We start from the raw sequence: 10,536 nt of genomic DNA on the forward strand, positions 1-10,536 counted from the left end.
TCTGCACCCCTGCAAAAAGTGAGACCTGTTTGTCCTAACACAGAAGATGGCTGCACAGAGTTATCAGTGTGCTGCCTGCATTCAGCACAATTGAAAACTGTGTTTGGCAAGTGTTTTCTCCGTTTGGCTTTGTCCTTTCATATGTATATGGACAAGCAAATTAAGCCCCATTCTTAGTGTGGTAATAGTCGGACTATGCAAAGCAAAGCAAACACACACAGCAGACAGTGGAGTTGGCTCTTACTGAAGTTTCAGGTACCAATCTATTGCCAGGTAGGGATTTCCTCCTTGGGACAGCCTGTTTGCACTGCCCACCTAAACTCTGCATCAAATGTAGTATCTTTCACTGCTCATCAATCCCACTTTATTTATCTGGAGAAAGAAAAATTACTACTGGCAAATAATTGTGGCTTGCCTCCTTTACCCTGAGGAAAGAGAGGTTCACAGAACTCGCTTGGCAGCTCTGAGAAGGCAGCTGAGTGAAGTTTGGTGCTAATGTTTTTGCAATAGGCAAGATTTGCAAGGATAGGCAGCATCCTCACAGCAGGTTGATTGCTGTAATGGAGAAGAAAATCTTCATACCTGTGGCCAGGCATCCATGTCTGATCTTCGAGTATGAGCATGAAAATACCTAAAAACAAAAACTACAGACAAACAAACAAACAAACAAACAAAAAACCCACCACAAAACAAAAACCCTAAACCTCTGAAAAGTAGAGGAGAGAAGGCCACTAAGGGGTTAAAAATGTCGAGAGATGTGTAAGAAGGGACAGCAGCAGTGAAAAGAGAAAAATTCCTGCAGTTCTGAGTGTTATAACATTTTCTTCGAGTAGTTAAAAATCAGACCGCCTGCTCCTTGCAGTGGGAGGCAGGGAAGCCGATGGGGATATGACTTCAGCACCTTATTCGCAGGCTGAAGGGGTTTTCTTTGCCGGCCGCCTTTCCCTTGAGAGGACGCCTTTGCCCGCTGTGCCCATTCCGCTGCGTTGTCACCGCGTCGTTCCGTCCCCCGGGTGCCAACAGGGTTGTAAGAATTTAATAACATGGTATATACATTTTGATGGAAAAAAAAAGTGCTTTCTAAAACTAAACCCGGGAGCAGTGTTAATTAACTGTGGAGCAATTTTAATTATCAGGAACACACTTTCTGCCTTTCACACGCACAAGTCGGTGAAGAGAACACCTGAGTTACCCTGAGAAGATAAATTTACAAAAATATACGAAAGTACTTTGGAGCGTCTCCTCGGGACAGAGTTTTCTGCAACAAACGCGAGTAAGAAAAAAAAAAAAAAAAAAGGGAAAAAATTTTAAAAAAGCCGTCTCCGAGCCAGCGTTCAACTACATGAATGAATTTAGCAACTCAGCCAAAAGCCCTTGTCACCCTGTCACCTCCCCCGCTCAGCAGCTTTCAAAGAATTCGGGGATGAAGCATTTAAAATAAATCCCCAATCCTTCCCTAGTAGCTGTTTTTGCATTTCCAGCGTCTCTTGATCCGAGGCAAGGACATCGTCCTGCCTCGGCGGGGATCCCCGGCCGCCCCATTTCCAGCCGCTTGTGAATGCTCGTCAGAGCCTGGGTGGCCGCAGGCACCTTCTCCATCTCACCTATTTCCAGGCGATTTCACGGAGATTCATTCTCCCATGCAGGCTTGGAGCTGCTCATCTGCCCGCAGAAACGAATTCTGGACCATTTACTCTGCAAAACAATACGCCCACCGTCCTAAGAAATGTCGCGATGCGTCCCCTCGAGGGAAAGTCTGGCACCTCGTCCAGGGGGAGAGACCTGGCTGTGATTTGGAGTAGAACACGCTGAGTTTGGAGGACACGCCGGCGGCAGCACGGGTGGGACGCGGGCAGGGCCAGCCCCGCGCCTCCCGCCGCTCCGCACGGGTCAGCCCCGGGGCTGCGCAGAGCTCCCTCCCTCCGGGCCAGCCCGCAGCCCCGCCGCCCCGCTCGGGGCCCTCGGGGGTCCCGCTGCCCACGGGGCGCTCACGCCGGGGGGCGCTGCGAGCCCGCGGCTGCTCCGGCTGTCCCGGTGCGCGCCAGCGTGTCCGCACCGGGGCGGGAAACGGGAAGGGGCAGTGGGGAGGCGGATAATCGCTCCCGAAAGAAGCAGCGGTGCAGCGAGGGGGAGGAAGTCCGGGCGAGGCGCAGAGCCTTCTGCTCGGCAGCAACCGGGATGTGCGAGGGGCCGGCTTGGTCGCCAGCGGAAGGAGAGCTGGTAAGGCGTGGGAGAACAGCGCTGGGTGCATAGGCACACACATGCACATCCTCCCGTCTCAAGGGATGAGGACAGGCGTAAAGCAAAGTATGTTGCCGGCAATAATAAAAACAACAATAATACTTTAAAAAAAATATTCTTTTCCTCGTCCCTGCAAAAGAAATTTGCGCGCCTTGACATTGCCCCAGAAGCAAAAGCTGTTCAAAAGAAACCTCCCGCCCAAGCACCTCTCTTTCCATAACAAGGGATGAACACTCACAAGCCTTCTTTCTGCGTCCCCGACACACAGGGCAGCCCCGAGGCTCCAGCATCCCCTCCCTGGGGACACCGACTTTGCGCAAGCGTCGGGGCTCCCCGTCTGCTTCCTGCACTTTGCAGAGCAGTATCGCTCAGGCTGAAAAGCAGAATTCTCGGATTGCCAAGATCAAGATTACTCCACAGGAGGTTGGTCCATTATTCAGCTCCTCACCGGGCCTTGCAGGCAATATAAATATGCTTCTTGAAAAATTGTGCCCTTCTCAAGAAGTAACGCAGGATTCCAGTCTGTTTCGAAATCCACAAGTGTAAAATGGAATTACTCTGTATTTAAAGTGTCCCACTAAAGCTCCTATCCACTTGCCATTATCCCCTATTTCCCTAATCCCTTTTTAAAAAAAGTAATTCCAAGTGGCAGTTAGAAAACCATACAACAGGAAACACAGTAATTGTCCTAAATAGCGCAGGTTTTCCTCATTACACACCTTCCTGATGTGTAACAATTTCTCCATACAGTTTAGCAAAAGACAGACAGTTTGCTTAAAACGATGCCATAACAAGTGAAAAATTAGTGTTCTACTTTTTAAAGCACGTATTGCAAAATGTGCTCTGCTCCATGGAATTGTTGAGTAATTTTTAATATATCTTTATGACTGAAAAAAAAAAAGGGTAATGGAGTGAGCTTAGAAAGCAATCCCACTTTATTCTAAGAAACATAAGGTTATTCTGATACAGCAAAAGAGTTTTGTCCTTCTATCATAAATCTGGCAAGAGCATGAGCAACTGCACACCTAATTTGCTCACACCTTTTCCCAGCTCCTTCTTTGCAAAGATAAACCAGAGGTCGCTTCACGGAATGTAACTGAAATGTGGCAGGTTTTGGCAAGTGCATACTCACTTTCAGCCACTCGTACTGAAAGATTTGTTGGGCTGCATCAAGTATCCTTACTCCATCACCTTTACAGCTGTGAACATGTTGACGGCTGGATTAGCCACCACATCCACAAATAAAGCATTTGATATTTCAGTTCTTGTTTTCTGCTTTCGCATTCCTGGACTGGAATCAAGGAGAAGTCAGCACCTTTTGATTGCTGCTTAGTCTCGTCAGGCACAGGCGGAGGGTAGCAGGAAAGGCACTATCAGCAGGCAGAAATGAAGTGGTGTTTTACATCACTTCAGCTCCACACATCTCCCGTCACTGCTCTCTATTGAAAATTTAAACTGGAAAATGACAATAAAAAGCCGGAATAATGGGTAAAGCAGGACACCAAATTCGATAGACATTGCTACGAGCTTGAAGGGAAGCGACTTAAAAGGTCAGAGAGCAAACGGGAATGGCCACAATCATCTGAAGGCAGTTGGAAGGTAAGTTGATGGACACCGGTTTGACCCACAGGTCAGCAAACTAGTTTAACTCTACCTTGATCTGCACAACGCAGAGACAAGTTCCCGGCTCCTATCAAGCAACTCAATGCCCTTATCTGGAAGGGTTTAGTAAAAGTAAATCCACTACAAAAAGAAGCTATTCAGCCTTCAAGTGCTGGGTTTTGCTGGTAAAAGAAAGGAAAAATATGTGCGTTCTCACACAGCCTGGATGCAAACTGGCAGCTCCGAAACAGCAGCAGCACACACTCCTCAAGCCAAGGACGAGTTTTGCTGCTGGCTCTATCCCACTGCCAGACATTCCCGAGATGGAGCACCAGTGTCCTAAAGAAACCATCAAGTTCCTGGACAACAGCATTTTGATAGCACTCTCTTTTCAGGTGCGTATTTGAGAAACATTATTAAAAGTCATCCTCTGCTCCATTACCCTTTCTACTAGGTGCTCAGACCATTTCATCAGGACCAAAATTTCCAAGTAACATAAGCACTGCCTCTCACTCCCACTGGGGAAATCAGGTGCTGCTCCACCACTCCATTTACATGGCATTAAAAACCAAAAAAAATCAGAGCAAACTGTTGCTTTGTTTCAGTAGCAAACTTTGCAGGCCTCTCCTGGTTGCGTTTGTAATGAAAAAAAATCCAAATGCAGCTCAGAAAAAGTCAACTCTTGTTTCTAGTGGTTGTTAACAGTCCCATCTAACCCTTACACCACACGGGACCAAAATGTTGAATGCATCTGGAGTTACTGGTCTGTGCTTTTTGCCCTGCAGTTTAATACCTGTTGTTTAAGGTACTACCAACACCGTGTGTTTTACATGTGTGTACTAAAGATCACTCTGCTATGCAGATTACGTGCTCTAGCCCTATTTTTTCAGTACCTCGACACTGAGCATCACCTCCCTAGGTAACAGATGAGGCCAGATTTCCAAACAGAAACAACAAGACCTCCAGACACTTCCCCATCCCCCCACTCCCCAAAGAAGGTGGCAAAAGAAATTGTTAGGAGTTTGAAGGGTTTGGGTTGGTTTTGGTTTCGATTTGGTGTTTTGGGTTTTTTTGCCAAAACGCTAAGCAAATGCACAATTGTGTTTTTATTGCTGTCCAGGGGGAGCTTGTGGAAAAGATTTAAAGGGCACAGCAAGGGCGGCAGCTCTTGACCGGCTGGCTGACAGCACCCCGCAGCCCCTGAAATTGCCCAGATTCCCGGTTCTGTGGGGAAAATGCCCCCGAACAAGAAGGGAGTTTTCACACACAACCGCGAAGTTTCCCAGCCCTGAGACCTGAAGAAGTTACGGCTGGCTACGGCAATTAGCATCGCCCCCAGCCACAACCACCTCACCTCAAAACAAAAGCGGAGGACCACTTTTTCTTTTGTCTTTTAAAGCAATAATGACCCTCAGCATTTCAATATTAAATCTCCTTTCACAATGGATCTGGCGGGATGTGAAAAATAATTTCAAGGAGGAGGTATATGCAAAGCAGCTGCTCAAACAAACTCAGATTTGTGAAAGGCGCTGTAAAATTAGTCTGATAAAAGCAATTTAACAATTTTCTAAAAAAAAAGCTAATGTCTTTCATTTAGTTTCCTCTGATGGTGCATTTTAAAAAGCATGAAACAGAGCAACTTACCCATTTTAATGCCTCAAAGCTGCTCTCAGTATGTGCTAAAATTTACGTTCGTTGTATATTCTCTTTTCTCTGAAACTCTAGAGAACAACTCATGACATATGAGTTCAAAGCAAATCATTGACTGTAACGATGGACTTACAAAGAAGAAAAACAACTGGCTGACCTAAGGTAGAATGATTTTCTGGAGTTTATTAATACCATTTAAAATATTACAGATAAAAATCAATTACATTTCATGCATTTAAAATGCAAATCTAAAATGTTCCAGCGAAGGGCTTTTCATTTCAATGTGAAATATCCAAATTATTTCAACATTACAATGAGACAATTAGTTTGCAGCATTGCAAACCGATAATGTAGTGTCAGGAGTGTTTATTAACATTTATCAATATTATTTTCAGGAAATACACATAGGCCAACGTTAGTTCAGTTTCACTTGGACAGTTTATTTAATACATGGGTTGTGGCAAACCCACTTTATGAAATATAGGAGAACTCTCACCGTAACTATACCTGAACTGCCAGCAAATGCAAATAAGTACATGCTCCATTAAATTAAATGTCATTCAACATTTATCAAATATTGTTTGCTTAATTACAGTTGTATGCCTAGCTAAATTAATATTCAAGCAAAACCTATATCCTGAAGAGTGATTTGATGCACACTTCAAGAGAGAAGTCCAGAAAAAAAAAAAATGCAGTGAACCAGGACTGCAACAAGAATGTTTTCTCGTGACAGGAAAAGAAATAAAAATTAAAAAGAAAAAAAAGCTCAAGTGTACTTCAATATATTTTCAAATATTTACTGGAAGAAATTTACAAGAAAAATACTATACAAAATCGTCTCCTGGACAACTGCACCTCACACCGATATATTGGTGGAGTTTTATTTAATTGTTAGCTAATCTAGAACGATTTCCCAGTGGTACAAACCTATAGGTTCAGACGCATTTTACAAATATTTAATTTTCTTATTCCCCCCCGGCCTCCCTTTTTTGGCATTGGAAATACATCTTCGCTTGAAACCCACGGCTCTTCTTCATCTGTCTGAAGTTAAAAAAAAATATACGACTTTCAACCTAATAATTTTCAACGTATTTCGCGATTCCTGCTCAAACGAGAATTATACAAATATGCTGGCAAACGCAGTGAAATTCGGACTCGAGGAGGTAAACGATTTGTTAAAATTGAAAAAAAAAAAAGGGGGGGGGGGGAAGGGAAGGGAAAAAAGCGCACTGCCGCCCCGGTCCCGGGGAGCAGACGGGCTCCGAGCAGGCACCGGGATGGGAGCAGCTCCGAGGGTCAGCTCGGCGCTGTGCGGGGCCCGGAGCGCGGCTGGCGGCGCTGCCGTCGGGGCCCCGCCGCGGAGCAGCCCCGGCCCGCCTGCCCGCCCCGCCGGGGCACCGAGCGCGGCTCTGCCGGGGAGGGAGTGCGGGACGGTCTCCAGCAGCAAAGCGAGAGGGGACGTGGGTGTTTTTTCCGCTCTAAAAGCAACACGAGGCCGGGGGCGTCTCGAGGCGAAGGGGAAAGGAGGCGGCGGCGGGGCCGCCCCGTGGGGGTTCGCGGCTCTCCGCCCTTGCCGAGCCGCTCCCCTGCCCCCGTGGCGGGGGTTGCGCGGCCCGGCCGCACCGCCAGCCCCGTGCGGGGCTCCAGGAGGGCAGCGGGGCTGAGCGCTGTTCTTGCGGAGCCGTGCCAGCTACTTACGTGTCCGCGTCCCCGCCGCAGGCTGCGAGCTCGGGGGACTGCGCCACCGGGAGGGCGGCGGGACTGGGGGGCGCCACGGCCCCGAGCCTGCGCCCGTCACTCCAGGCCGTTGCGGTGGCCGGGCTCGGGGGGCGGCAGCAGCTCCGGGGAGTGGCAGGGCGGACTGCCGGCCGCGCTGTGCTCGCTGTCGGTGTCGCTGCCCTTCTTGCCTCCGGGGCCGGGGCCGCCGCCGGGGCCGCCGCCGCCGGGGCCCCCGGCGCCTCCGGGGCCGCTGTGGGTCTTGACGTGCTTGCTGAGGTGGTCGCTGCGCATGAAGCGCTTGTTGCAGACGGGGCAGGCGAAGCGCTTCTCGCCCGTGTGGGTCCGCAGGTGCCGCTGCAGCTCGTCGGAGCGGGTGAAGCGCTTGCCGCAGAAGAGCCAGTTGCAGACGAAGGGCCGCTCGCCCGTGTGCCAGCGCAGGTGCGCCTTCAGGTGCGAGGTTTTGCCGTAGACCTTGCCGCAGCCGGGGATGTGGCAGCTGTGCAGCCCCTTGCGGCGCAGGCTGGCCCCCGCCGGCCCCAGCCGCTCGGCCTCCTGGCAATTGGGGCAGTCGCAGGTGGCGCGCCCCGAGTAGCGGCGGGCGGAGGAGCGCGGAGAAGCGGCCAGCGGCGCGGCGGGGCCGCCGCCCAGCATGGAGCCCCCGGCGCCGGCCAGCGGCGAGGGGGCCGAGTCCGGGTAGGAGCCGGGCAGCACCGGCTTAAATCCGTCCATGAGATGCTGCCCGGCGGGGCTGAGGAGGTGCGAGGAGGCGCCGCTGCTGAAGGCCGAATGGCCCAGGCCCGAGTAATCCGAGTTGTAGCCGCCCAGTGGCGAGTGGAGCGAGGTCTGGAGTCCGCCGGGCGCGGGGTGCAGCGAGCCGGGCAGCGCGGCCGCGCCGTTGGGGCTCTGCACGTCGATCCAGCCGGCGCCCACGTCCCACCAGCTGGAGGCGCCCGCTGAGCCAACCTCGCCGGCGCCGAGCCCCGGGTGCGAGGGCTTGAACCAGGACTCGTAGGGGTGCGCCATGCCCACCCGCGGGTAGATGCCCTGCAGCCCCTCCACCGACGTGTGCACCTTGGAGATGAAGACGGGCTGGTGCGCCGCCGCCTCCTGTCCTGCCGCCCCACCGCCGCCGCCTCCGCCGCCGCCGCCGCCGCCGGCGCTGCCCGGCGCCTGGAAGACGGAGTAGTCGTTGGCGAAGGGCGAGCTGGCGGCCGCCGCGCTGCTGGAGGTGAGGGAGAAGGCGCTGGAGCCCGGCGAGCCGCCGCAGCTGAACGAGTCCGAGACGAGGGCGGCCGCCGCCGCCGCTGCCGCCGCCGCCGCCGCCGAGGAGCCGTTCCGCGCCGCGCCCGCCACGCCGAAGCCCGGGAGGCCGGAGCCCACGGCCCCGCAGCTGCCCGCCGAGGCTGAGGAGGAGGAGCGTTTCCAGGGGTGAAAGCCTTTGCCGAAGGAGGACGCGCTGTCCGAAAGGGCGGACGGCGAGGGGCTGGGGCTGCCGATCTTGTTGCAGGTCGCGGCGAGCATGGCCAGCGGCGTGGAGCCTACCCGCGGTTCCTCCTGCGGGCACAGAGGGGAGAGGGCCGTCCCGCCGGCGTCAGGGATGGAGCGGCCCCGCGCCGCCGCCCCGCGCCCCGCGCTCCGCGCCCGGCACCTCTCCGCCGCCCGGCCCCGCTCCGCTCCGCCGCCCGGCCGCGGGCGCAAAGTTTCGCGACTCCCGCGGGGGAAACCCTTCGCTGGGGCCGGCACTGCAGTTCTGCCTCCAAACGCCTACCGGGGCTTTTTTTTCACAATCCAACTCCCCTCCCCCGAAGGAGCTCAGGAAGGGTTAAAAAGGAGGAAGAAAAAAAGAGAGGGGAAAAAAGTTGCGTCTGTTACCGTAGCTTTAAAGATGCCCCCGGCACGGCGGCAGCTACGTTTCAGCCTGCTCCCTTTCCCCGGGACGTGGCTGGTCCCCGTCCCTCAGGCCAGTAAGGCTGTTTTCTTAAATACAGAATCGCAGGACTATCAAATTACTGCTTTTTTTTTTTCTTTAAGCGTCCTTTAAATCAGCCTAATTTACGTAGCAACGATAATGAAATACATATATAAATTTAACATATGTAAATATGTATGCATACACGAGTTGAACGTACCTGCTAGACACGGTGAGTTGTGTTATTTTAAACGGAAATAAAAAGCCACAATCTGTTGCAAATTTTTTTTTAAATTGCACTCAAAAAAACCCCGATAGTGCTGGGTTTGGGATTATTTTTTTGTTTGTTGTTTTTTTTTCTTCCAGCAGTCACATGTAAAGAAGAAAAGCCACTTCTTCGGGGGCACAGGAACAGCACAGCCCAGGCGCTGTAGGTTGTTTCTACAAATGCCCTTAAAACCTTTTCTTGCTCACTGAAAAGTAACTCTGCCCCCTTTTCCCCCTCTCACTCTTTCTTTTCACCTAAATTCACTTGTACTTAAGCTAAAAAAAAAAAAAAAAGAAAAAAAAGAAAAAAAAAGAAAAAAAGAAGAAGAAGAAAAAAAACCCCAGGCTGAATAGAGGAGACTGATAGCCCCGGTCAAGACAGGGGTTATTTTAACCCCCTCCAATCGACAATAAAAAGAAACCAATTAAACCAGCAAGAGAAAAAAATCCTTAGACTCACCCCTAGAAGTGAAGTTGCCATCACACAAAAGTGCCCTCCTCTCAGAGGATCTTTTTTATATTGATAAATCAGAGGCAGTGTTTTTTTTAGAGGTGTGCAATACAATGATCAGTTCCGCCCATTCCACCACAATTGTAGCTCCCTCGCCGGCTTTGAAGTGCCGCTGAGCCGCCGCCAGCCAATCCCCGGCACCGCCGCCTCGCTCGCCGACGTGACCGCGTGAAGTCAGCAGCGCCGTCGAGCCGGGCCGCGGGCCCCGCCGGCGCTGATGACCTCACGCACTCACGCCGGCGAGCGGCGCGGCTGCGGTGCCGGTCCGCCGGGACCGCTCACCCCGGCTCGGGCCGCTGCGTTCCGGCCGCCCCTTTCCATCAGCCCCCCACCCCACGGCCGTGTGCGCAATTTGACAACAGTTGTTGTGAGGTTGTTGGGTTTTTTTCCCCCTCGGAGCGGTTTATGTTTGAATTTTTATACCATCATGATCATCATCATAATCTCAGTCTTACTATGATTATCGGCATGGCGAGAGCGGTAGCATTCCTTTTCTACACTAGCGCCCTTTTCTCACCTTGCAGATCCCTTCTGGTCAGCCCCTCTTCTCAAGGGGGGAGAACACTTTAGGTCACTGCTGCCCGTCGTTCCCTCCCTTCTCGCCCTCGCCGGCCGCGCTTTCAGGCGTGGTTCTTGG

The 10,536-nt window shown here is 52.0% G+C and overlaps 1 protein-coding gene across 3 annotated transcripts; it reads right to left on the reverse strand.

Moving 5' to 3' along the window:
• Nucleotides 1-6,709: 6,709 nt before the first annotated feature.
• On the reverse strand, nt 6,710-9,951 carry SP8 (Sp8 transcription factor). Of its 3 annotated transcripts, none has more exons than XM_064703311.1 (2): nt 9,849-9,884; nt 6,710-8,766 (listed from the first exon to the last, which is right to left on the reverse strand). In XM_064703311.1, the coding sequence occupies exons 1-2, from the start codon at nt 9,867-9,869 to the stop codon at nt 7,288-7,290; spliced, it is 1,500 nt and encodes a 499-aa protein (XP_064559381.1). In that variant the 5' UTR covers nt 9,870-9,884; the 3' UTR covers nt 6,710-7,287. The 3 variants fall into 3 exon arrangements, 2 of the variants coding, with proteins under 2 accessions (XP_064559381.1, XP_064559380.1); XM_064703310.1 differs by lacking the exon at nt 9,849-9,884 and adding an exon at nt 9,085-9,144; XR_010438799.1 differs by lacking the exon at nt 6,710-8,766 and adding an exon at nt 9,612-9,664 and having other exon boundaries at nt 9,849-9,951.
• Nucleotides 9,952-10,536: the final 585 nt, after the last annotated feature.

Source organism: Zonotrichia leucophrys, chromosome 2 (genome assembly GCF_028769735.1).
Source record: "Zonotrichia leucophrys gambelii isolate GWCS_2022_RI chromosome 2, RI_Zleu_2.0, whole genome shotgun sequence".
In the NCBI taxonomy this organism is placed as follows: Eukaryota; Metazoa; Chordata; class Aves; order Passeriformes; family Passerellidae; genus Zonotrichia; species Zonotrichia leucophrys.

What these genes read in the sequence shown, in the direction of transcription:
- SP8 (XM_064703311.1), bottom strand. Translation starts at nt 9,869, where the DNA reads ATGGCAACTTCACTTCTAGGG. An exon ending in TGGCAACTTCACTTCTAGGG is followed by an intron (nt 8,767 to 9,848) that starts GTGAGTCTAAGG and finishes CTGTGCCCGCAG; the next exon opens with GAGGAACCGCGGGTAGGCTC.